This window comes from Gnatocerus cornutus, chromosome 2 (assembly GCF_029298725.1).
Source record: "Gnatocerus cornutus isolate USDA-ARS CGAHR chromosome 2, icGnaCorn1.1, whole genome shotgun sequence".
In the NCBI taxonomy this organism is placed as follows: Eukaryota; Metazoa; Arthropoda; class Insecta; order Coleoptera; family Tenebrionidae; genus Gnatocerus; species Gnatocerus cornutus.
In genome coordinates this window covers 16,388,770-16,414,514 of record NC_142234.1, presented here as the reverse complement: position 1 = coordinate 16,414,514, position 25,745 = coordinate 16,388,770, and the positions used below count along the sequence as shown (strand labels likewise).

Genomic DNA, 25,745 nt, shown 5'->3' with positions numbered 1-25,745 from the left:
TGTTTTACCTCCAATGTCCGATCAGCTGATCGCAGCGCCCACGCCCAGTGTCAGCAAATGATAACAAAACAAATACGAACAAAAATGCATTGTGCCACGACCACTGAAATTACATTTTACGACCCATTAAATTACAAGAATTGATCAGTGATAAGAACAGTGTGGTGGAGTGGTCATGGTCACAACTTTTTTGCAATGTTTCTGTTAACTTCAAAGTAATCGCCATGGATGACGAATACTCTTCTTGGGTAATTTTCCAATGTAGCGAATGCCTTTTTTTTAATTTCCTTCATTAGGTGGGTCTGATTTACGTCTTCAATTTGATTGTTGGTACAGGAGCCTTAACCCTCCCTTCAGTCTTTGCTGGAGCAGGATGGCTTCTAAGTACCATCCTCTTGAGTTTACTGGCTTTAGTAAGTTTCGTCACAGTAACATTTGTGATTGAAACCATGGCGTGTGCCAATGCCACAAATCACTGGAGGAGGGTCCAGTCTCATAAGGTTGATGTAAGTTCCCTGGTTATTGCTAATTTCATAAAAATAACACTTTCATTTAAGGAGAGTGAGGCACATGCTGATAGTGAATCAGAAACAGACAATACCACTGAGGAAACTGCTATAATTAGTGTGAATAGGAGAAGAAAACGTTACTATAATCTCAACACAAAGGTAGAGTTAGGAGAGATGGCCAAGTTGTACTTTAATAAACTGGGCCTAATTCTATTTTATTTGTCTCTCTGTATATACTTGTATGGTGATTTAGCTATATATGCAACAGCTGTTTCAAAGACTATAGTGGACCTTGCTTGTAAAACTTACAACAATGATACTGAAGATTACACAACTAGGTGTTCAGACTCATTAGATGTCCTAAAAATCGATATGTATCGTGTATTTGTAGCAATATTCGCATTATCAGTGGGTCCTTTTACTTACTTCAAAGTTCAAAAAACCAAGTATTTGCAAGTTTTCACAACAATGCTCAGATGGTCTGCGTTTGTAATAATGATAACTTTGGCTTTGATAAGACTATCCAAGCATGGACAGGAAGGTCATCCACAATTATTTTACGTAACGGGCGTTCCAAGTCTAATCGGTTCGAGTATTTATAGTTTTATGTGCCATCATTCTGTTCCAGGTCTTGTAACGCCGTTTTCTAACAAACAACATGTGATTCGACAATTAGGTTTAGATTACTTACTGATCTGCTCTTTTTATTTGTTATTAGCTATGACTGGTTCATTTGCTTTTGAAACTTTGGAAGATTTATACACGCTCAATTTTATTCCCACATCATCGGACAATTCTGGAGTTTTCGTGGAAATAATTAATTACTTCCTAGGGGCGTTTCCTCTATTTACATTATCCACGAGCTTTCCAATCATCGCCATAACATTACAAAATAATCTAAAATCATTATTTTTGGATGTTAATGTGATTGAACGGTACAACTTTTTTATTCGCAGATTGTTGTTCCCAACTTTGGCGGTGGTTCCCCCGATTGTTGTAGCTTTTTCTACGCATAATTTGCGTAGTTTGGTGGCTTTTACCGGGTCTTACGCGGGTGTTTTAATTCAGTATGTCATACCGGCATGTCTGGTCTATTTCGCACGGCGTTACTGTACTCAAAACATTGGGAATTATGACAATAAATATGCTAGTCCATTTCGACATGTCTTCTGGTTTATCTTTGTACTAGGGTGGTCAGTATTCTGTGTTATATTCGTGACCGCTAATTTTATCATGTTAGAAGTAAGCTCAAAGTGAGTGTGTAATTGATACCAAATGACTGAAGTTTTAATTTTGTAGAAAAGTGTATTTTTATAAAAATTTAATAAAGAAACTAATCGTATTCAAATTGTTTATTTTGTAAGGCCACACTATTTTTTCCCCTTTTTGTTAGTAGACCCTTGCTTAGACTTCCTTTCTTGTTGCATCTGTTTCAGTTTCATATTAAGTTTAGTTTGTGCCTGTGAGTGCTTCTCTTCTGTTAGTTTCTGGTGAGGATGCAAATACTTCTGTCGTTCGTCCTTCCGAACTGCATCTCCACATCCATGGATCTCTGGCAGTGCATGAGTCGGACAAAACCGCCCTTTGCAATATTTGCAATCGATGGCGAAGTCATTCGTTCTGTTTTTACACTTCACAAATGAACAAGTATTGTCTAGCTTTTTTACGTTGCTCAATACCTCGTCCAAGTCTTTCGAGGAAGTAGCTTCTTTTAACTGTTTTTCTTTATTTTTTACTTGAGATTTTTCTGTTACTGTCACTGTTGCCATTTTTGAGGTTAACTTTGACAGTTCTAATCATTCTAATTTTGAAGTTACAATTTCCACCTGAGTTAACTTGCATGTTTGGCACGATACCAAAATTTCTAAACACCGAGCCCGAATAAATTAACGTTTTCAGAAGGAAAAGTTGTTATAAATAGGTCAAAAATTAATTTTTACTTTTCCATTCTTGGTAAAATTTTTGTAAATATGGCTTAAATTATTATGAATATAAAAATCCTAACAAATCGGGTGGAAATTGGTTGTCTCACGAGTTCGAAATTTTAAATTGCGTTGTTTGGTGATTTTTAGTGCTAGATGGCAGCACTTTCCAACTGTCGCGCAAAAAGTATTTCGATAGTGTTCGCAAGGGAAATGTCATTCATACAGAAAAATGGTAGACTGACGTTGCGGAGCTAAACGTATTTAAGAAAAAATTGTGCGAATTGATGAAAAAAAGGTCAACGAAGAAGTGTGTGACAGTCTTTTACAATGTGACGTGTAAGTTACATAAAAACAGTGATTAGATCGATAGCGTTGTGAAAATAAAGCCCCCGTGGACTGTTTGTGTAGTGAATGATGTTATTGTTTGTGTGAAACAGATTAGCAAATTATGGAAAAAACATGGAAAATATTACATTTGTGCTTTGGGCTTCTTTTCTGTCAATTATGCAATGGATTGCCCATTAATTTAGAGAACACGGTTGCAGGTGAGTCACCAGTTACGATCATTTAACAACCCACTATCACTTTCATGGACAGTCAATATGTTTTGTTAAATCAATCATTACCAGTCGCTGCAATTATCCTCAGGAATTTATTTTTTGGTGTTTCTTCCACCGATACGTAATTATTGTGATTGACTTAAGTGCGAAATTATTGAGAAAATGAACAAGATAACTGTTTTAAAACCGCAAGCTTTTCATTTGCTAGATTTGCAAATTAGTCATTTTCATCTTTATTCAAGGATTTTATATTGTTTATTGTGTGAAAATTATATTATAATTAAGAATGCTTAAGTGGTACTCGTGCCACCCAGCTAAGCTTCAAACAAAAACGATAACAATGTCTACAGGCATTGCTAATTTGTGGGAAAAAATAAACATTCAGTATATTTCACTATGAATGAATCATGTGTTTAACTTTGAAAGAAACACCAGATCTTATTACTTATCTCAGCCACTGCAGTCTCATTCTGCTATCGCCATTTGTGGCATAACTTACTTCGTAAGATTACTCACTTATCAGTGAATTCCCATCAAATAAGTTTAGCATTGACGTGAGTCCTGGGATAAAAAACGTATGTCTTAGTTTGAAGATTTGAAGAATTGACAAATGTCAATAACAAATTAACTTAACTCACTAGTTGGTCTGTCTTCTCAAATACACGTTCCGTTGTGAAACAGTTCGATATTTTTAGATCAACCCACATAATTTTTTAATTCTGAAACAATAACCTCGCCTAGACTCTCAACACTTATTATTTGTATGCACACCATAAAATTTGCTATAAATATGCTGTGGGTATTAAAATGTATAGTCACAGCTCATGGAAATGTAACATGCTAGTGAAAATGTCAAATGGTCAGAACTGTACCAACATATTCCGAATTTCGAAGCCTCTACCAATTATTTGATAAGATATACAAGGTGTTTTTGACTTTCAGGTTTTAAACCACAACTAGAACAGTTTATTTCTCAAAATTTACTTTGCTCTATGTTTGAGGTTAACTTCAAATGTCAGTTGAAAAATCGAAACCCACATTTGTAATGAGCGGCAAATTTCTTTGACATTTCATAGCCGCCCTTGATGCTAGAAACATTTATAAACACCTTGTAGTAGAGAAGTTGCGGTTGTTTTTTCACCTCTCCACCTGATTGCATTCGTTATCTAATTATAATAGACAGCAGCAAGTTTTATTGACTGTAGAAATGTTTAATTAAGCTGTTATTAGTACCTAGACATGCATTAAATTTACGGTATTATCCAACAACACAGAAACGTACTATAACAGCATTTTAGTTTATGATAAAAACGATGTTCGATAACTCCTCATTATCTTAATTTCGTGGATTTTTACATACTTTACAATCACTGATTTTAATAAGTAATTTATTTTTTATTCGTTTGAATATTTACATAAATTAACGTTGATTAGGCGCAAAATGTAGTAAAACCTACTTCTAATTAAACAAAATAAAAAATGCTGTCTTCTTTAAGTGCGTCCTTGGACTTGATTCATGTTACAAATTAATGTTTGCACATTTATTCATGCAAATATAGCAAACAATTTTTTATAGCAGGGAAACGCTCGGTTTGATGTAAAGTTTAAATATAATGAAAATGTAGGTGTAGAACGTGAAAAGAAAAGCTATTTTCATGATTTCACGTTGTTTATTTATTTTCCGATCATCCATCATTACTTGAAGTTTCTGATTCATGAAAAACGTTTGGATTTTTACGCAGTTTTTCAGTGAAAGCACTTGAGATCTCCGAGATTTTTATTTATTATTTTAACTCCGAGCCAAAGAATTAACATTCATTGTTATCATGCTTAAACTGAATTTCATTACAATTCAGTTTGGTGAAGAAAATTAACTCTCTGACTGAGTCAAAGGGTTTGAATAATTTTATATTTTTTTATTAAATTTGGATCCCTGGTGATTTCTGCTTCGTAGCAAAACTTTTTTTAGTAAAAACATGTAAATTTTATATTATGGCAATCACAAATCAAAAACTTATGAAACAGAAAAGGAAACAGGTTCAAACCAAAAATGTTTTTATTGATTTTAAATTTACTTGTGAAAGGGGGCGCGATTTAACATAAATTTGTAGCAAACGGAATGAAAACTTTCTCTCGAAATAAACGATACGGAAATTAAATTCAGTTAATCGATATTTTATGGATATAATAAATTTTGAATATGAATGAAATTTCAAACCATTCACCGGCTTGCTTGCGTAAATGCCAGGGAATGAAGAATCCCAGGGCCAAAATAATTATTGATATAATACCTATCTGAAGTACAATAAAATTGCAATACTGTGTTTACACTTCTGCTTACATAACCAACGAGATATAATCAAATAGGAAAAAAGCAGCGCTCCTAAAAATATCAGAAAAATTGTTTCTAAAAAGCTGACACATGTTTCTGAAGAAATGCTGTCATCATCATGGTGATTACACGTCGGCGTTAATTAAACGATTTTCGGTGTTTCCAGTGTTTGTTTAACATAAAATGATTCACTTTGTATCAGTAAAGTTTTCAAATATTTATTTATGTAAAAAGCGAAGACGAATATTTTCCAGCTTTATAATTTTCTGGTTAAATTACTGGAATAAATTTATAGTTAAAGAACCAAAGAAATTATTACTGCAGTTGCGAGTGCTATTTATGTTTGATGCCCGCATTTCCTTTTTTCCGGTAAGTTTGCGATAAAGTACAGTTTGAACCAATATGCTGTATTTTACGTCACAGGGGTTATCTGCAAAGTTTTTCCAAATGTTGTGTGTATGACACAACGGATCTAAAATTATTGCATTTATTAGTACATAATCTTAAATAAAAAAAAAACGTAAAAATGAAAAAACTTTTGGTTTGTTTCAGATTCCCATACCCAGTTTCTGACAGGACTTGTGGCAGTTTTACTGACAGTCTGCAGTGTGGTCTTCCTCGCCGGTTGTTTATGCTGCCAAAGAAAAAATGGATTCAAGGTAAAAAAATCTCTACCAGTTTCGCCCATTTTTATGAATCTCGTAACAAACGACCAGATTTATTTTATTACCAAAATCGTTTTATTGTTGAAATCACTTACTTTCAAACCATATTTGTTAAAGGTCAACTTCATAAATGTGATTCATACACTAGCAGTTGTTTTGCCACAGAAAGAAGAAGCGGTCGAAGTAGATGAACCTGTTTCACAATGATTCCTAGTTCAGTACGGACAAATAGTAATAAGACTGATCACACATATGTTATAAAATCGGTGAAGTCATTCACACACACTCTTTTGAAGATCGTGACGAAGGAAATGAATAACGTTATCGGTGATTTGATCGAGTATATTTTACACGTAGTTTTTATGCACCGGTTATGAATAGCACGTTGCGTGAATCATTTAAATTAAGTCATACAGCGGTGAATGCATTGAGATTTGGGATGAGTGACAGAATTCTTTTTCTTGCTGACTCAGTGATTTTTTGTTACATCACTTTTTAATTTACCAGTTTTGTCTCAAAGGTGTCGTAACGCCGGTATTTGTTTCGATGATTATACTGAGAAAGCCATCTGTTTACTGAATTATCCATGTTCTCAGGACGAGACTTCCTTATGAATTTATATGATTCAAATGCATTCTTATTGTATGTTTAGAATCCCAAGATCAACGAAAGTCACGCATTTTATTTCTAATTAAGCTTCACCGTGTGGAAATCCTAACGACTTCAAGCAGATTGTGCGTTCCTCGTCGGATCCTTTATCATTGAAGTCGTGTTTGTTAGTCGAGTTTAAAACGGGAAGTCTTCATCCGGTTGAACGATTCACGACAAGATAGTTACTATTATGTATTGGAATCTGCAGTACAAAGACAACTGCACTTTTTCCTCAAGTACGCTCTAATAACAATATATTTCAACAATCATTGAACCAACTTTATATATTTACCGTTAACGACAGGTTTCGGTTACATAGATGTGTCTGTGTAGATGATCATCGAATTGTGTTACGAGTTCATGTGACTCGGATCTTAGATCTGATCTAACGATTAAATGTCCTCTCACTAAACTAGATCTCTTGTACCGTTCATAAAAAGATTGTTTAGTAGATTCACAGTTATTATAAAAATAAGTGCAAGAGGCTTGAATGCTCCCACCGAAATAATTAATAAATCTAACGTGAAATGAATTTATCTGACTCAGGTCATGGTGCATTATTTATCAGTCAGACCTTCTAAACTTCTGTCTATCGAGTAAATGCCACCCTCGTCAGTAGTTATTTGTTTTAATCCGGTCAAACTTTAAGTGAAATTGATGTGACGGGCGTGTTCTTTCCGCTTTTTGTGCGTGATGGCGAAATTCGAAGAGATTAAGAATGTTAGATAAATATCGCACGTTGTGTACTTTAACCGGAGTAATAGAGCTAATTTGTTATCTCATTAGAATTGTTTCAATAAAGTTTAATTGTTTTGCTAACGCAAAGACGTTCATGTGGGGACTTCGCATTAACGGGAACTCCATTACTGTTACAAGGTTGCGGATGTGGAAAGCCACAGAACGTTAGAAAAAGTTACGCCCTTTTGTTTTAAGTTTTTCCTTGAATTGAAACTCAAAATGTCAGGTAAAACATTAAACCTCCAGCACTTCCTAGAGCCGACAGTTACGACGAGCGGAAAACATTTCTCCTTGGCATTTTTATATTATTTCCAGTAATGTCAAAGAAGCCGAGTTTCGTTACATAAAATTAGTTTTGATGCAGATTTCCAACGTCATAAAACCTTGTTAATTCTCTTTGTAGCGAAGAAATTCCATGATTTAACAATTTTAAGTACTCGTTTTAATTTATTTAAGTGATTAATTCGAGCAAAAACACACACGTTCATGCTTTCTTCACTTTAACATTTACTTTCTTTTTCTGCCTGCACTAGGAGGAGGAAAAGGTAAAATGAATGTATTCTGCATGTTATGTCTGGTGCATTTTGGTAAAAAAAAAACGACGTACTTTACGAGATTTGGTAATCATCATAATGAAATTACTTCAATCTGATAGTACTTATGTAAACTTCATGCATTGTGCCCGGCTTGTGTTTATTTATGTAATTCGACATTCTTTTATTTGCATACGTTTTTCAGAGAAAAGTGTATAATTAAGTGTTAAATAATGTTGTTGTAGCTAATCGGAATTCTTTACCCTGCTACAACTCTGTCGGTTCTTTTTCAAGGCGAAATTATCTACATTCTTAGAGTGAAATGAATTATACTGAGTCTTGAAATTTTCTTGTAGGAATTCAGAGATAGCCCCGTGGTGGCATCGACAGCTTCAAATTTGGACCATGGTCACGTTAACCCTGTTGCCAACGGCGAATTTACCATATTTACACCATTGTCTCCTCCACTTCAGAACAATAATGTGTTTCTTGCCAATCAACAGATAATTGTACGTTACTTCTTTAATTTGTCATAAACTAAGTAATGTTTTTTAGACCCGAACTCAAGAAGACTACGTTTTCGGTGACGTAGACGTTAGTTCCTGGTTCAGTAAGTATTTTTGTATCATCGGTTCAAAGGTAAAACTCCGTTTCCGGTCATATGTAATGTTGGCAGCCGATGCTGTCTGAGTTTTACCACTGCCAGGACTGGTTTTTTACCTTCAACGCGATCATGTTTATAATTCTCATGCATTACTTTCAGACGGTACTGAGACAGACTTCCCAAGAATAAAATTAAAATATATCAAAGAAATCGGCAAGGGCTGGTTCGGGAGGGTGGTGGAAGGCGCGGCCCAAGACATAGAAAGTGATAAGAAATGGACTCCTGTAGTTGTTCGGATTTTAGAAGCCACAGCTTCCAGCAGAGAGCGTGTGGTGTTTCTCCACGACGCCGCCATATATCGCTGTGGCGACCACCAGAATATCTTAAGACTATTTGGTAGATGTTTAGATACGATTCCGCTCCTCTTACTTCAAGAATTCTGTCCACAAGTACATTTGTTATTTTTTGGTGTTTGAATAATACAAGAATATTTTTCAGGGTGATCTCAAAAATTATTTACGCCAGAATAAATCAACGGCTAGTACTCTGTTGTCGTCTGAGTATCCGTTGGTTTGGTGTTGCCAACTAAGTTCGGCTTTAAAACATCTCCATGAAAATAGATTGACTCATCCGTAAATAAACAGAAAATTTATAATATCAACAACTTATCATTCCGTTTTAGGGACTTGGCAGCAAGGAATTGCCAACTTACTTCTAATTTAACGTTAAAGTTAGGTGATTACGGTCTAGCAGTTTATCAGTATCCGGAGGACTACTACTTGGGAGCTCCAGGTGTTTCGGTGCGATGGTGTGCCCCAGAATCACTGTCGTACACGTCTACAACAATAGAACCGAAGAAAATTACCATGGAAGCAAACATTTGGTCGTTTGCAGTAACGATGTGGGAAATCTGCGAGTGCGGAGAGCAACCCTATTCCACTTTATGCGACGACGAAGTTATTGCTCAAGTTTTAGATTCCCAAAAAGTCCGACTTAACCGGCCTATGCACCAAGTACTATACACCGACTACATGTAAGATTGAGCTTGAACCTCTGCAGAAAACTTACTGTTTTTTTAGTTTCCGTTTGATGCAACTCTGTTGGACTAGCAGTGAATGTCGCCCTGGTATGTTACAAATAGATCTGATGTTGGGTGAGTTACTGCAAGTATACAAAAACACGACGTCAACGCAGATGGATTGTATGAAAGATTTTGATAACCGTTGGGAATCTTTGAAACCAAATACTATTGTCAAGACTGACAACCACATTACCGACAGTACCGATGGAGATCTTGAAGATTCGCAAATAGGGACGTCCAAACCCTTGTCACCCAGTCTGAACAACTTGCATGGATCCCTAGATAACTTACTGGTGGACAGTTCGGAGTCCCAGATGGAGTCGTGGCTAGAAAACGTTGCGACAAAAACCGGCGATATGTCTTACGTTAAAGGCCTTTCAGACGCTATAAAAGATCTCGATAATGCTATAGCTCTGGAAAATAGTACGAGTTCCGAATCCAGCCACCACCAGAGTCCAAGACGTCCTAAAAACCAAGCTAAACTTGAGTTCCTCCTCGGTCCCTTGGCAAGCAAACAACAAATCCCAGAGTCTCCTAATCAATATGATAGCTTAAACGATAGTTTAGTCTTTGCGCGAGCCAGCAGCGGTAGTGAAACCGAAGAAGAAAATTGGAAAAAGAAGATTGAACGTGGGGCCTATACGGAAAAAGTGCGCCAAAAGTCTAGATCTGTGGCTGATTTGATGATTCTCACTCACATTGATCAGTCGGAGTCGGAATCTGAAACTCCGTTGCCGAGTTTGGACTATCGAGCGAATTACAAAAATGTGAGATACGCGCCTAAACAAAACTTGGAAAATGTTAGTTTAATGTTCGGGAGTGAAGGTAATCTCTTGAATGTCCAAGAAACGTTTCAAGAGGAACTGAGAAAATTACAGGAGGAACGGAGAGATAGTCTGCTTTTTGTACCTGAAAACAGTAGTCAAAATAACAGTAGTGAAAATTTATTAAGTGATAGTGCGGTTGAAGATGCCAGTACTTCACGAAACGTCGTGTCTAGTTCACCTGGCGGTAATTTAGAAGACTCACCTAGTAAGAGGATACTACAGGAATTAAATACAACTAGTGAAATAAAACCTGCTAATCAAGTGTTCAATGTGTTCAATGTTACCATAGATAACTACAGTCCCGTTCGATTGAAGTCCTCGAAACTAGAAGAACTCATCCATTTTAAGGACGAATCTTTCGTCAAAGAGAACGAAAGCGGAGGATATGAAGTCCCTAAACTGTCTGAAATTATAAGGTGTAATTCCGAGCTAGTGAGCTATCTTAATACAAATTCCGATCCATTTAAGTCTGTGGAAAAATCTTTGAGCGATGACGACAGTTCCGACGTTTTGTACGATTCCGGTGTCGAAGGCGACAGAGTGGAGTCCACTGAATCGTTACGAAACGCAGTTGAAGACAAGTTGCAAAATGCTGCAGCTGCGCCCATCGAACAACTTAATGAGCCAAATGATGAAAACTCTTGCCCTCCTGAAGCACTTCGTACACCCCAACAAACATTCGAGGTACCTAAACTGATGGATATTATCCAAGACAACGACGCGCTTATGGATTATATAATCGCGCGATATGAAGCCGAAAGTCTAGGAAAATCAAACGAAAATTTCGATAGTTTGGAAGGATCTTCCAATGACGAAATAACGGTACTTAAACGCGACGACATCAAGACTACCAAAGACTTTCTTGATGACGAACTAAAATGTTACGATCACGTGGAACAATCAAACGTTCAATTCGATTTGAGCGAAAGTCAGGAAGAAGCAATGCCGAACAGTCTTACACATTCCAGCGTTTTTTCAAGTACACCGTTTGCTAAGAAAAGTCAAGAGTTTTCCCATCAAGACGGCTTTTCTAGTTTGAATTTGTTTAATGCCGACGCGGAGAACAAACCTCCGGAAAACTCAAATTTATATTCGCTGGAAACATGGGATAACTTCCTGGGAAAAGCACTAGACGATCAAAATGAATCTCAAGGGCACGAAATGTTTGACAGCTTTTCTTCGGAGCCCCAAAGTCTGCTCTTCACTGAAGACGAAATTTTGGACGAAAACGGATCTCAAAGTCAGAAGGAAGATTCTCCTGGTCAGACGTTCGTACAAACTGATCGTACTTTCGTGAAAAGTGAAGAACCTCAAGATCAAACGTACGTCTGCGATGAGAAGAAAGACTCAACTTTTGTGATGAACGAAAATATTGTTGATATTAATGATGTTAATATTGAAGTAGAGGACGACACTCAAGATCAAGCCGCGTGGAACAGTAATGGAGGATGGTTTCTACATCCTCAATCAAATGATATTTCTGGAGAAATGACTCTCATGACAAATATTACAGATAGTTATGTTGGGTTTAATATGGACGACGAAATCATGGCCGCGATTCGTAATGAACTTCTGAACAAATTACCACAAGCTCAAGTGAGTATTCGTGGGGTTTTAATGCGTTGAAATTGAATTTTTATTACAGGGCGGTTCTACTGGAGCGATTGATGATGAGGAAGAGTGGGAAACCACAGATAAAAATGAAGTTTTTCTTAGGTATAACGTCTATAATACTCCGTTGTCACCAATACCTGAAGAAAGTTTAATTGATGACACCTCTTTTAATACGCCGAGGTAACGAATTTTGTTGTTTTATAAATATATGTAGTTATATAAATATAGCAGTCTTTAACCCTGTGCAGAATGTCAAGTACATGGAAATTTTATAACCATTTTATGACGTTTGATCAACTGTTAAAAATACCGATAAATAATGAAATTGAAGTTGTTAAGTAAAATCAATCCTTTCTTTTCCAGACAACACAACAGCGAAGACGAAGACGAAGACAGCGATTGGTCTGATGATCACTGCAGTAGAGAGGGTTTGCCCCAAGACGGCGAACTTGAATGCCCCTCAGTCCACACTCTGGAGAGCTCTGCTCATCCAGAGCCTCTCCACCGACATACTCCTAGTCAAGATTCATGTTGTTCAAACGACACGTTGTTCAATTTAGAAGAACTCACATGTGTCAATGATTCAGAAAGAGACATTAACTCACCGACCCCTAAATATTATGAAAATGAATCACCCCAAACGGAAAATTCTCATGTTCTACAAACACCAAACGAAGCAGTGACTCAGAACGTAGATACGAACGACAAAGACGAATTCGTAGATATTGTAAGCGATAATGATAGCACAGCCAATGGATGCAATGTAAACGACATTACTGTTGAAGCCGTCAATAGCGTGGTTGTTGACAAACTGTCTTTATCAGAGTTTTTAGACAAAGAAAGAGAACACGACTGTGCTAAGTCTTTGGATTCATCAAATTCAGAAACCACCGATCGTTTATTACCTTTCCCTTCTAAACAAGTTGCCCCGTTGCCATCGCCTGAAGATAATCCTTGGAAACAACTACCTGCGTCTTTGTTAAGTTACGACAAAGTAATATCCCAGAATATGTTGTTACCCGCCCAAGAATCAAACGAAATTGTACCTGAAAACCAAGAACTGCCAACCCAAGACACAGAAACAGTATACGTCAACGATCCGGACGAAAATAACTGTGAACCAGGAAGTGAACAGTACGAAAATGTGGAGGCTGAAAGCTCAGCGTACGAGAACGTCACGAATTTGGATGATTTTTACAATGAAGCTGATTACGTGAATATCGTCAATTTGGAGAACACCAAGAATTCGGCGGAGTTTTTGAATAATAAACAAATTACGGATATTATCGATGATAGAAACAGTCCGGATTATGTCAATGGGTACTCGCAGAATAATGATTTAATTATTAATAATGAGGAGGATGAACGTGATATTTTTGGTGTTTTAACGGATATTAGGTTTAGTGGACCTAGTGACAGTCAATTAATGACTACTTCATTTAGTGAGAGCAATGATTTAAATGATGAACAAGATTGGGACAGCGGTTCAGACACTCGGTCGAGTTCCAGTGGAGAGTTTATTTGGAAGGTATGTGAATAACTGCCCATAAATAAGAGTTTGCGTAATTAACCAAGCACAATCGTGGGTTTAGGACTTGAAAAAACTTTACTAATTGAAAAAAGTTTGTTACCTTACCTCTTTCACACAAATTGCACACTTTTTAACCATTTTTTTGTTTCATTGTGTTTATTTTCTGCAAACATAACATCGCTTACTCCGTTGTATCATTTTGTGTAAACCGTGTGTGCTTGGAAAATTAACAGTTTGTTTTACGTTTTTAATTAATCCCCTGTAAATAGACGTGTTCTGTATGTATGTTTGATGTAGGAGGGTGAGCACGAAGAGTCTCTCAAGGCCTTACGCGCCGCCCCACAAGATGTGGTAAGTTTGCTTCATGTAGTGGCATTTGTAATCATAACCGCACTCATGTTTCTTCTCAGCAAAATTACTAAACACCTCTATTTTTTATATAATAACATAATTATTAATGCAGTTGGAAGACATTCAACCCATGGAAGAGATCCAAGAAGAGACTTCCAGTGAAAGCAGTAGTAGCGATGACGACGCTGAAAGCCCCGAATTCGTTCCTTCAGCGTGGGATAAATACGCAACACCGACGAAATCCGCGCTGAGGTCACCGGAAAAGACTTTAGAGAGGACTGAAAAGGTACTTATAAAAGCACCTGGTTTTCTTACTAACTTTAACTCTACTTTTTCAAGAAATCGAAGGGTGTGTGGTTCAAGAAACAGAAGTACCACTGCGTGTATGAGTATCCTAGAGAACCGGAGAGTCCAGTTCTGCACAGCTACGATCTGTGGAAGCCCCAGACAGACTACAGTTCTTTTGATGGTAAGACTTGTTTGTGTTCATCTGCATGTTTACCCACCAGTCATGCCATCTAGAATTCGCTTGATCTTCCCATGTTTTAACTAAATTTTAGACTGGGAGCTAGATGGCACAGACCCTTTCGTTGCCGAAAATTCAGACGATTGCGACTTTTCCCAAAATTATCGACCGAAACCTAGTAGAAACTTAAACGTTTACCAACTGAGTAGTGTAACAGATTTTGCAAGTAAGAGTTAATTTTTCGCTTTTGGTGAATGCTTTATTGGTGTTTTAGGTGAGCCCGGAATGGACGATGAGTTTTTCATTAGCAGTTCGGCAAAACCCTTTGATATGATAAGTGGTTTGAGTTCTCAGTTTTTCCCTGGGAACTGGACTGATTTGAATAAAACCAACGAGAATGCGACACCAGACAGTGGAGTGGAAGATATAACACCAGCGGGGCTCGGCGAGCATGACTTTATGCCACAACTGAGACATGTACAAACTTTGAAGCAATTAGCGTCAGAAGCTGTGAAAAAGAACAAAAAGGCTGAGGAGCTACGACATAACGAGGTTCTCGGTGGATTGAGACACACTCGGAACAAGTTGAAGCTTGATTTACCACCCAGTCCAAGCGCTTTTACCTCGAGCAAAATATTCAGTATTGAACCTACGATTGATCCGGTGATAAACAGGGAGAAACCCACATTCACGACGTTCGGGAAGAGTAGGTTTTTAGTACAACATGTTGATACACCACCCGATGATGAACTCACCAACAGTAAAAACGTTTCTTTTGAGGCGTTACCGTATAAACCACTCCAAAAACAGATAATAGAAGAATGCAAATACACGAATGAAAATAAAGGTAAAGTAGAGGTTGTCCGAGGAGAAGCGAGTCTCTTGGACAGCGCTGACGAAGACAGCGGTATTGAATCAAGTACACTTGAAAGAAAATTAGGTAACACAGTTTAAATTTTCATTATTTTTTTACAAGAATCGTTCAGGTCTTGGTTGCCTTATAGTGAAAAAGGCATGAATATGCTTAAGGAAGCATCTTCTGAAAGTTTAGATTAGAAATAGATTAAAGATGAAACCAGCTTTAATACAGGTTTAGAACTTTTCATATCTTGAAATGTAGACAGAAATATTGAATTGATCACTCATCTACATTTTGCCTTTAAAACTAGTTACTATTTTGTGATATTTAATTTGTTAAAATTATTTTGTATTACCTTGTTCTGTTCGTTTTTCTAATTGAGTGGTAGAAGTGGTTAAACTTGATGTACAAACCAAAACTTTGGCGTCCATGTTTGTCTAAGGTGGTGTTGTAGTTTTTGTATAGACACAGTATTTGTATAAATCAGTCTTTTGTTATCTCGTAAAATGTGTTTATTACTGAATTAATCAAATTAATATTTAATGTTAACTCATAACTTGTGCCCCTTTAATATGTTGTGGTTCTAAGATTTATTTTTATTTTGTAGATAATTGTTGTAGAATGTCCGTATCGGACCTAATAATGTGATCGGCTATTCATATTTCTTGTACTTGTAGTAATTGTATTATAATATACTGTAGTAAGTTATACTTATTAATAAACATTTTATTCAGACATTCATTTTTAATCATAATAAATTGTTATATTTTACAAATCCCAAGGCAATTACACAACATGATCTGGTACTAAAAAACTACAAATTATAAAATAATTGTTTAATGTTAATTTTTTATATTACATTTTAAAATTTTCGTTTATTGTTACACAACTAGATTAAGTAGACGATTGTTTGTAGTTCTTTGTACTAATTATTTTCTTTCCACACATAGCACAGATTCCTTTTTTATATGCACAAGACTGGCAATAATGTGATCCCACCTGATGAACTTTTTGTCGACAAATCCTAAAATGAAATTAATAAAAAAGGTCATGTTGCTAAAAAAACACAAAATGTGTGACAACGTACTTGCAGGTCTCAAACTTCGAAGTATACGGATTAAATCTGTTTTTACTGGCAGTTAAAGCCTTGTTTTCATTGACCCTTCTGCCTCCGGATTCTGTCGTGTTCCTGGCCCCACTTTTCCACGGATCGGGAGTGATTACTTTGCCTAACTTCTTTTCACATTTTTCGCAAACCATCGTCAAGCCATAAACTGCAGCTGTTTGTTTTTGGATGTTTAATGTTTTCGTTTGTTGACAGTTACTTTGACACTTATGCTTATGACACTGTTTTAGGTTAGAATTTTTAGTAACATTTCAGGTTATCTCCAAGTGATTAGTGAAAATTCGTGGCGCGTCTTTTAAGTTTCAAATTTAGACACTGACAAAAATTGAAGATGTTATTTAAATTAGTTTTAATACTGGCTCTTCACATTATTTATGTATTATCCGCCCCAAAAGAACCTTTATTAACATGTTACATTTGCATGGAAAGCATAAAACAAGTTATTCCACAAAAATGTGATGAAAACAAACCCGAATTTCATTCTTGCATCTTTTCGAGACAAAATCTTCTCAATTGGCACCACGTTTCAAATAAATCCGATAGTGAAGTATCCTTTAGATGTCTACTTTTACATTATGAAGGTAAGTGATGTTTCAACTTGACAAAAAGAAGTAGCTACTATGTAATTTAGATCGCTTTTCAAATCTAAAAAGTCTCAGAGGATGCGTGGCTGAGTATCCAGGTTACAAGGCCTGTGATCACATTAAGGAGATTGGAAAATATAAGGAAATTGTATCTTGTGAGCTGTGTACTCAAAATCATTGTAACATAGGTTTTCTTCCAAATGAAGATTCTTCTACAGACGCTAATTTTATAACGTCAGGTTTGGTCTTAATTTCTAGTCTCGTTGCTATTTTTTAGTCCATAAATAAAATTCCTTGTTCTCATCTATTAATTTTATTATTTTTTACAAAATATAAAGAAACGTTTCAACAAATTCAAGTTTATTTATTCTTACTTTTTTTGGCTTTATTTCCAAACCTGTTCTGGTTCTTTCTCCTCTTTCCAAAGTGTTCACTTTTAGCGCCTTTGCTTTTCCCCATTGCTTTATCAAACCCGTGCAACCACCTATTTCTCTTATCTTCCCACGCGATTTGTTTATTATCTAAATCAAAGCAATTTTAATATGAAATCGTTCTTTGATGATATCATACTTACTTGCATTATCTTTATTTGAGAAAGTACCAGAACCACCCGGGGCCACTTTAGAACTACCCTCATCTTCCAACAATGACGCAAACTCTTCAGCTGAAGCAAACAAAGTGCTAATGTCGTCATTTTTGGATTTGTTTTTCTTTTTGGTTTCTATTTCGTCAAAAATGACCTCGTCGTCGTCGTCATCTTCATCTAAATCTCCCAAAAGCTCTGAAAATACCACAGTAATTACTCATGTCAGAGTAAGGAATATGTACCTTTGTCATCATCATTCATTTCTAGATCATCATCGCCACTGTCATCAAAGTCGTCTTCCTCATCTGACATTTCGATCTCGTCTTCACTCTCTTCGTCGTCTTCAGCTGTTGCTTCTAAAATATTTGAATTACAACATGCCCGAAATTGAAGACTTATTACTAACTTTTGCCACCTTTCTTACTCTTATCTTTTGTCTTGAGCGTGTCTCCAATTTCGTTCAAGAAATCGATATCTTCTTCATTTGAAACGCCTGCCATTTTGTCCAACATCTCCTCAAACTCTTCACTTTGAACAGATTCCAAGTCACTGTCGTCTTCCGCGCTCTCTGACTTCTCTTGTTCTTTGTATTTCTTTCTCAAGTAACTGTACATAAATCGCTCATCGACTGGAATGTTCTTCAAATTCTCATTCAAATAGTTGGCTGAATTAATTCGCAAGCCTCGTACACCTTTGGGAGTGTAAGCTTTCCTTTTACCGAACGTCGGATGTGCTCCGTGGACGTTCCCATCTTCGAATTTCTTAGGATTCTTGAAGACGAACCTATCCAAAAATCTGATTAAAGTGAAGTCTTTTAAGGGATCTCCTGAATATTTTATTATGTTTCCTGGAAAAAGACTTTGGGTTATAATTCCACTGGGTTTCTGTAAGTACCATCCATGATGTTGGTTGCGTACAATGCGACGGTAGGATGATGGTGACTCTTTAAGTAAAGTAGTTCGGTATACGCACAAAATTCACCTCCCGCGTAAAGAGGATTCCGGCTCATGGGGTTATAAGGAGACTTTTTCTTTTCCTTTGTTACAACATTCGCAATGTGATCCCAACTAGGCTGTGAGGTAAATTGACTGATATCGGGTTTTACATCTTCGTTTTCTTCAGATTCGTCCTAAAATCAAAATCTTAGAAAAAAAGTTGTACCGTGTTGATCGCTTACTTCTTGTTTTATTTCTATCTCTTCAGTTTTATCTTTCACATCATAGTATCGTTCTTCTTCTTCGTCGTCATCGTCCAATGCCTTCAACTGCTTTAAAATAAGGGATTGAATACCTTTCTTTTTACCCATGAGTTGGGAGACAAGGTAGAGAACACCGCATGCAAACGACGGTTGCATAAATAGAGCCAACTAAAAGAATCACCGTTAAATTGCAAGTGGAGATGGTTTAATATGCTCACTTGTAACAGTCTTTTTATAAAAACTATCACTCTTGGTGTTTCTTTATCTTTCAAAATCGCTTTGTAGATGAGACTGAGCAACATGGCTTGATGCGTGGTCGTTAGTATCTTGGGATCGATCAGTTTTTTGTATAAAGCTGAGTAAAATCTAGAAACGCAAATTGTAAGACCGACCCAATAGATAATGTGAGGATTTTTACCTATCCGCAAGATTATCCTCACTGTCCGACACCTGATACAATAAAGTCAGAGCATGCACGCTAATGTTAAAATTCGCAATATGTACTACACGATACATAGTGTCTATATGCTCTGAAATTTTGTTTACTTCTAATTTTGCGTATGGATAGGCTCTGTTGACTCCCATAAGTAAGGCAGACATCATACGACTATCCACTTCGCCCTGCATGTACAAAAAAGTAGCAAATTCCCACGAATATATTATAAACCTACCTTCTTTATACAGGATTTAAAAAATGAAAAATAGACCTCTATAAGTCTTCGGGCGACTTCACTGGATTCATGGCTGAGGTAAAATTGTGACAAGAAGCATAAACCGTAGTATTGTGCTTTTGTGGAGATGTTGGAGCGGAACAGTAATTTTTCTACTTCGCTTAAAACAACTCCTTGCATGTTAGGGTGTTTGAATAAGAGTTGTCCTAAATTGTAGATGGCTTTTGAGGCCACTTTTTGGGAGGGATCGCCGAGTTTGTTCACAAGGTAGATGAGGAGGTTCTAAAAATGTTATGAATTTAAGACTAAAATGAGCCGTTCTAAAGAGTGACTGAGCAGCAAAATGGCCAAACTGTCTCGACTTATTTCTCCGCTTTTTTGGCATTTCAATTAAATTTTTTTTATTACCAATTCTTGCATACTGATGAATAGCGATAATTCCTTTATTTGAAGTATGACGTAAGTTACAGTTTTTATTTATTTACGTTTTCTCGAGGCTATTTCATATACGACAATAATGTCTGGACCTAGAGACGCAATCCCAGTTTACTTTTATGCTTATTAGCTATAATCTCGTTAAGTATCATATTAAAACTTAAACCGTTTACGTAACTTTCGCTAGTGATCTAACGCTTTGATTGTCTGTTATGGTTGCTAAATGAGATTTAAAACGCTTTTTTCTTAAAATAATGTTTATGGGCTATAAACGAAAGGTCGTTCTACATTGCCAAACAATGTTCCAAATATAAAACTCAAGGAAAACGATATTTACTTTTTTAAACAACAGACAGAAACTTGCACGTGTGTTTTTCGCCTTTTTGCCAATAAAAAACCGCCTGGTTACGTAAATGTGCTTTGTGAAAATAAAGATTAGACAATTGCTCACCTTTTCCTGTTCTGGATTTCCAGCAAGTAGCTTGTAAATGGCAGAAATCGCCTTTTCCTTGTTTGTGTCAAGTACATCATGGGCCACATTATTCAAAGCTAATACAAAACCAGTATACAACTCTTTTAGTTGATCCTCAAAGTACCACACACTCAATAATTTTCTCCTACTAACTGCATTGCCTGAAGATAGATCATTTAAGAGAGACAAAGGTCGTTGAGAAAATGTCTTCAATTTTTCATCAGGTCTCAGCAAATCAGATATAAATAGTTCAGTAAGAGTGTCTGAAAGATACCCATATATCTCACAATTTTGAAGATGTTGAAACATACCTATAACCATTGTACACTCCTTCTTTTTACCTACTTTAACCATGTTTACTAAATTTTGTAGAGTGTCTAAATTGCATACTGGATTATCTTGTATGGCTACTGTACATGCTGCAATTTTATCAGAGACTGTTCCTTTAGACATCACAGTTTTCATCCACTTATAGTTAGCATTAGTCTTGGCATTCTCTACAAAATATAGTTTAATCCAACTAGTTTCGTTATTAAAAGAAACGCACTAATATTATAAGTTGCTGCTTCTGCATCAAGGCACTTCTTTGCCTCATCTTTCAACTCTATAAGAATTTGTTCAGTGACTGGCTTAAAATCTTTAGAGTCACTGTTAGCCTAAAACCAAACGAAAATTCATACAAAGACTGAACTAAATCTGATTTTACCTCTTCAAACCACTTCTTGGGAACCTGATTCATATAATCTTCATCCACAAAGTCTGATTGTTTTTGTTTTGGCCTGTGGGCTTTACTTTTCTTCATTTTGACACAACAACAAAAACGGGAGGTTGTTAAATTAAACTGATATGAATTCAAACGAGTGTCTTCGATAAAACAACCCTTTAAAAATATAAGTTTTTTAAAATATTACGCACCAAACACACGTGCCGGAACTTCACTTCTAAATGTCAAACTTCTAGTTATTTAAACTTTTCGAGGTTGGCGACGAAATGTAATTTAAACAAGTTTTATCATTTTATTTTCATTTGTACTTCCCAAGCTTTCTGATTGTTTGAGAAAGTGGATATTTCCTTAAGTCTGTGTGGTATTGAAGTCAACGTAATGATTTTCAGTGAAGAGGATCGTGAAATTCTAGTGATGTTTTTGCCGACAAGTTAGCTGTCAGTTGGGGGGATATTTGACAAGACTGTCATGTTTTATGTGTGAGATCTTCCGCTCCGCAGCCGTTGTGTGTGGTAATTTTTAAAATTAACTTGGTAATTTTAAACAGTGGGAAGTGTAGGAAGGATAGGTGCACATAATAGGAAGAGTTCGCGCTTTAAATGAATTTGGATGAAAGAATAGTTGTATGTGTTCAGCGCGGTATTTAGTGTATTCGTGGCCTTGTGCAGTCCTATCAATTTGACACACACCCATAACTATTTAATCGAGTTTTACAAGGATTCTAGTTGTAATAGAATCTTATCAGAATGCAAGCCATCAAGTGCGTCGTCGTGGGTGATGGGTAAGTACCATCATTTTGGTTTTCCTTGTTCAAATTTCATTCACCCTGAAATTGAGTGGAAAGTGTACGTTGTTGTCGAGTCAAACGAGTCGGACAGGGACAGGATGTCAGACGTCCGTCGGTGATTAATCGTTGTGGTAACCTTTTTATCACTTGTAGCTGAAGCAGCAATTAAAGCTAAATAATTACAAATAAGTTGATAGAGCATAAATAGTGATTCATATTTTTACAAAATTTCCGCTCTGAAATTTCTGGGCGTGGGTGCAAATTCTATCAGTAACGATTTGTTTACATTTCAGAAACGTAAAATTAGATGATTGTGCTTTATTTGCTCACTGAACTTATCAGATTTTTGTCGTGTACACTTTTGGTAATAAACCGTTTTGTTTACAGTGCTGTGGGTAAAACCTGTCTTTTGATCAGTTACACAACAAATGCCTTTCCTGGCGAGTACATACCTACAGTGTTCGATAACTATTCTGCCAATGTTATGGTAGATGGCAAACCTATTAATTTAGGGCTTTGGGATACTGCCGGTCAAGAAGATTACGACAGGTTGAGACCGCTTTCTTACCCACAAACTGATGTGTTCCTCATATGTTTCTCTTTGGTGAATCCAGCGTCTTTTGAGAACGTTAGAGCAAAGGTAATAAAAATAACATTAAACTCAACAAAAACGGAAATGTTGTAATTCCAGTGGTATCCTGAAGTAAGACACCATTGTCCAAATACACCAATTATATTAGTGGGAACGAAATTGGATCTGCGCGATGATAGGGGTACCATTGAAAAACTCAAGGACAAAAAACTGACTCCTATCACATATCCCCAGGTAAAAAAATGCCATTAGTTTGTCAGAGATGAACAATTTTCGTATTTGCAGGGTCTAGCGATGGCTAAGGAAATTAGTGCTGTAAAATATTTAGAATGTTCAGCACTGACACAAAAAGGACTTAAAACAGTATTTGACGAAGCTATTAGAGCAGTTCTTTGCCCAGTAATGCAAGTAAAACCTAAACGTAAATGTACATTATTGTAAAGTAACTTCAGATGTCTATGCTTAGACAACTTTCAATTATTGCCACAGTCAGTTTTAACTTGAATGGTTTTTAGTTAAGTTCTTTTAAATGTAAATTGTTTGACTGTCTTTGATTTTGCAAAAGAACGTGGAACTTTATTTTAGAAAGGCCAATGAAACGTGAACTATATTAATATTACGGATAAATGTGATTAATTATTGTTTTCAATTTAAAATAGATATAGAAATATTATAGTAATTATTATTACTGTGAGAGTTGAGTAATACCTTTGCATTTATATTGTTAGTCCAGGGGTAGCAGTTTGAAATTTTAACATTTTTTGATTTACGTTTTGCAGTTCAACTAGGCGCTTTTAAATTTTGATCTTGCTGAAACAGTCTTCATTAACGCTTTGTTTCCATCTTTTTAAAATTACTCTACTTGTTGTTGAAAAAATTTAGTTTTAAGAGAATCGTGTATCGGAACGTATAAATGCGAACGTGGTGGAATAACTTCTAAGTTCTTTACAGAATTGTTACTTTATACAATGGTTACTGTACAGTTTTTACTTGGTGTAGAAAATCACTATTGCTTTCCCATGCATTGGAAATAATTATTAGACGATGGTAGTTAAGGATACTGGGAGGCTCAAAAAGATGTACATATGCTTGAGAACCCCTATGTTAATTGTTTAGCATTTTAAATTTTATTGAAGTTCTACTTGTAATTATATCCAAGAATATGTTCTCTATTTTTGTAATTCCATGCTTTTTAATTGTCTAAGCGTAACAGTAAGTGTTTCTGTGCAGAGTGAAGCAGCACTCTCTATGTTTACGTTGGAACGCCAGTACATTTACTAATTACATGGATAAGTGTGTGATCATGTCATAACAGGACTGTGTGTATTTTGTAAATACTAAATATTATAGAAAATATAAGTAAAGATTTATAGAATAACATTGGAATTTTTCTTCACCTTTCACAACGCAAGAAATTGTGACAACGCCTTTTATGTCCGGTCAATATTCAAATTTACCGCCCACGTGAGCGCATGCGCTGGCAATACTGTCAAGATGACAAGTAAGGTTATGTCCCATAAATCAACAAAGTTTTTTATGTACATAAACACGAAATGGACAACTCATGGAACATTGAATGTTCTGACGACGAGTATAAAGACGTTAAAGGCCCCTGGGAACCACCCCCTGAAATTATAGAGAAACTCTATGACCAGTTGAGCAAAGGAGAAATTCCGGAACTAAACTGGAAGTGTCCAGGCTACAGGTCCCCATCGCCAGAGGTAGAAGACGCTCCACCAGTTCAAATTGAAATGAAACAGTAAATTCTTAAGTTGGCGCTTCAAAAAAAAACTAACGATACAATTTTAGAAGTGATGACAAGTCTGATTTTGATTTCATGGACGAAACTACGTCTCCGAGATTAAAAATTCGCAATAAAGGCGAGGAAGCCCTCAAAGGAAGTGCGAAGAAAAAGACGACATCATTGGACGGCGTTATTAATAACATGAGACGACATAATCTCCTTTAAATTACATTTTTAATAAATAAAACAGTTTTTTGTCAGAGTTCCAGTTTAATGCCACAAGTGTGAACAATTACACAGAAAAACATTTAAAATCTAGGAACTTTATTCTGAAGTTTTAGCACAGTTCTTGTCCACAAATACTTTGAGATGATTCATAAGCGTAAAGTTATTAAGAGTTTACATAACTATCTTTGGGGCGCAGGCTTGGGCTTGGGCATTTTATTCAAGAGTCCTTGGATTTCCTTCTTTTCATCATAAGTCTTCCACAATTCAAATAAGTTAATTATATATCTTGCGATTTCTTGAATTCGTTCAATATCCACGTTAAGCTCAGCAAACCAAGCTTTATGGTCTTTTTGTAAGATCACACATGCTATTTGGAGACAGCCAATTGCAATTTGATATGGTGGGTATAATAAAGAGACATCTGTTCTTAATGAGTCATTCACTATCCTCCAAGCTAATGTTAAAAGTTGATCTTCTTGGCCTATATCCTGGACCAGTTGTAACAGAGGCCGGTATGGTTGATAGACGATGAGACAACAATCCAAGTTTTCTAACAAGTAAAATTCACACTCCAAAATGTGATTAGTTCGATATGGAAATTCTTGACTGTATGCATAACTGAATTTATTCTTAACTAAAACATTACATTATATTTGATGTTGGAAGCAACTTGTGTTTACTTACTGACAGTCTGACAAGTCGTTATCAGTCTAGAATTTGAAATCACTCCAAATTCTTCTACTTTAGAAGCTAGAAAAATACAAGTGGGAGCTAGTAACAAGGGATCAATGCATTTTAATGAATTTTTTGCATAAAACCTCTTGAAATACACAGTTGCAGTTGCTATAACTTGTTGGCGCAACTTCAACTGTTCTCCTAACGTTTGAATGACTAAAAACAACAATTTGAAAACTATAATTATCAATGAAACAAACTTACCACTGGCAAAAAATATAAAAACTTTTTGGTACTCATCCTCTTGTAATATCGACAAATCGAGTTGTCGCTCCCTTATCAAGTCCTGCTTATCCAAGAGCCACTGCTGACTGGAAATAACATAAATGAGAGCTTTTAGGTCACTGAAACCTTCCAAGACACTTACTGGTGAGAACTTTGCCAAAAATTTCCAGCCATGGTAAAACGAATTTAATAAACTCTTAGCGGGCGTGCTTTTGTACAGGTTTTTGATTATTTTGTTGATATATTGCACAAACCAAATAACGTAACAACACAATTACAGTTCGCCGACGAACTTAACCAAGTAGGAACATAACTGTCACAAACGTCAAATTAATGATCGAGCGTTTGAACTACGCGTTACGGGTACATTTACACTACCACGACGAGCTCTA

At 36.1% G+C, this 25,745-nt stretch overlaps 8 protein-coding genes across 11 annotated transcripts; 4 read left to right on the top strand and 4 right to left on the bottom strand.

Moving 5' to 3' along the window:
• LOC148179541 (putative sodium-coupled neutral amino acid transporter 12) lies at positions 1 to 1,851 on the top strand. The gene is made up of 3 exons (XM_088031349.1): positions 1 to 248; positions 297 to 506; positions 558 to 1,851. Exons 1-3 carry the CDS (start codon positions 225 to 227, stop codon positions 1,764 to 1,766), a joined length of 1,443 nt encoding a protein of 480 aa, XP_087887475.1. The 5' UTR covers positions 1 to 224; the 3' UTR covers positions 1,767 to 1,851.
• LOC148179540 (DNA-binding protein SMUBP-2) lies at positions 1,847 to 2,343 on the bottom strand. The gene has a single exon (XM_088031350.1). The coding sequence runs from the start codon at positions 2,276 to 2,278 to the stop codon at positions 1,880 to 1,882; it is 399 nt and encodes a 132-aa protein (XP_087887476.1). The 5' UTR covers positions 2,279 to 2,343; the 3' UTR covers positions 1,847 to 1,879.
• Positions 2,344 to 2,585: 242 nt separating this feature from the next.
• Positions 2,586 to 15,981, top strand: LOC148179539 (uncharacterized). 3 transcript variants are annotated; one of them, XM_088031346.1, is made up of 15 exons: positions 2,587 to 2,979; positions 5,879 to 5,985; positions 8,270 to 8,422; positions 8,469 to 8,523; positions 8,677 to 8,966; positions 9,016 to 9,149; positions 9,200 to 9,550; positions 9,597 to 12,021; positions 12,071 to 12,219; positions 12,403 to 13,567; positions 13,868 to 13,921; positions 14,034 to 14,207; positions 14,261 to 14,390; positions 14,482 to 14,613; positions 14,662 to 15,981. In XM_088031346.1, the coding sequence occupies exons 1-15, from the start codon at positions 2,883 to 2,885 to the stop codon at positions 15,339 to 15,341; spliced, it is 6,096 nt and encodes a 2,031-aa protein (XP_087887472.1). In that variant the 5' UTR covers positions 2,587 to 2,882; the 3' UTR covers positions 15,342 to 15,981. The 3 variants fall into 3 exon arrangements, with proteins under 3 accessions (XP_087887474.1, XP_087887472.1, XP_087887473.1); XM_088031348.1 differs by lacking the exon at positions 14,482 to 14,613 and having other exon boundaries at positions 2,586 to 2,979; XM_088031347.1 differs by lacking the exon at positions 13,868 to 13,921.
• LOC148179538 (cysteine-rich PDZ-binding protein) lies at positions 15,979 to 16,619 on the bottom strand. The gene is made up of 2 exons (XM_088031351.1): positions 16,334 to 16,619; positions 15,979 to 16,270 (listed from the first exon to the last, which is right to left on the bottom strand). Exons 1-2 carry the CDS (start codon positions 16,504 to 16,506, stop codon positions 16,141 to 16,143), a joined length of 303 nt encoding a protein of 100 aa, XP_087887477.1. The 5' UTR covers positions 16,507 to 16,619; the 3' UTR covers positions 15,979 to 16,140.
• A 657-nt stretch (positions 16,620 to 17,276) lies between these two features.
• On the bottom strand, positions 17,277 to 21,289 carry Noc1 (Nucleolar complex protein 1). Its single transcript, XM_088031159.1, has 13 exons — positions 21,025 to 21,289; positions 20,866 to 20,974; positions 20,630 to 20,815; positions 20,298 to 20,581; positions 19,412 to 19,693; positions 19,159 to 19,361; positions 18,959 to 19,106; positions 18,720 to 18,908; positions 18,437 to 18,671; positions 17,949 to 18,389; positions 17,785 to 17,898; positions 17,531 to 17,737; positions 17,277 to 17,477 (listed from the first exon to the last, which is right to left on the bottom strand). The coding sequence occupies exons 1-13, from the start codon at positions 21,118 to 21,120 to the stop codon at positions 17,317 to 17,319; spliced, it is 2,655 nt and encodes an 884-aa protein (XP_087887285.1). The 5' UTR covers positions 21,121 to 21,289; the 3' UTR covers positions 17,277 to 17,316.
• Positions 21,290 to 21,354: 65 nt separating this feature from the next.
• LOC148179536 (ras-related protein Rac1) lies at positions 21,355 to 23,799 on the top strand. The gene is made up of 4 exons (XM_088031164.1): positions 21,355 to 21,823; positions 22,217 to 22,469; positions 22,521 to 22,655; positions 22,707 to 23,799. The coding sequence occupies exons 1-4, from the start codon at positions 21,789 to 21,791 to the stop codon at positions 22,860 to 22,862; spliced, it is 579 nt and encodes a 192-aa protein (XP_087887290.1). The 5' UTR covers positions 21,355 to 21,788; the 3' UTR covers positions 22,863 to 23,799.
• A 94-nt stretch (positions 23,800 to 23,893) lies between these two features.
• Pa1 (PTIP binding protein Pa1) lies at positions 23,894 to 24,425 on the top strand. 2 transcript variants are annotated; one of them, XM_088031166.1, is made up of 2 exons: positions 23,894 to 24,180; positions 24,234 to 24,425. In XM_088031166.1, exons 1-2 carry the CDS (start codon positions 23,975 to 23,977, stop codon positions 24,388 to 24,390), a joined length of 363 nt encoding a protein of 120 aa, XP_087887292.1. In that variant the 5' UTR covers positions 23,894 to 23,974; the 3' UTR covers positions 24,391 to 24,425. The 2 variants fall into 2 exon arrangements, with proteins under 2 accessions (XP_087887292.1, XP_087887291.1); XM_088031165.1 differs by having other exon boundaries at positions 24,231 to 24,425.
• Positions 24,426 to 24,472: 47 nt separating this feature from the next.
• Positions 24,473 to 25,699, bottom strand: CycC (cyclin C). The gene is made up of 4 exons (XM_088031163.1): positions 25,496 to 25,699; positions 25,333 to 25,439; positions 25,078 to 25,284; positions 24,473 to 25,027 (listed from the first exon to the last, which is right to left on the bottom strand). Exons 1-4 carry the CDS (start codon positions 25,525 to 25,527, stop codon positions 24,573 to 24,575), a joined length of 801 nt encoding a protein of 266 aa, XP_087887289.1. The 5' UTR covers positions 25,528 to 25,699; the 3' UTR covers positions 24,473 to 24,572.
• Between the last annotated feature and the right edge of the window lie 46 nt (positions 25,700 to 25,745).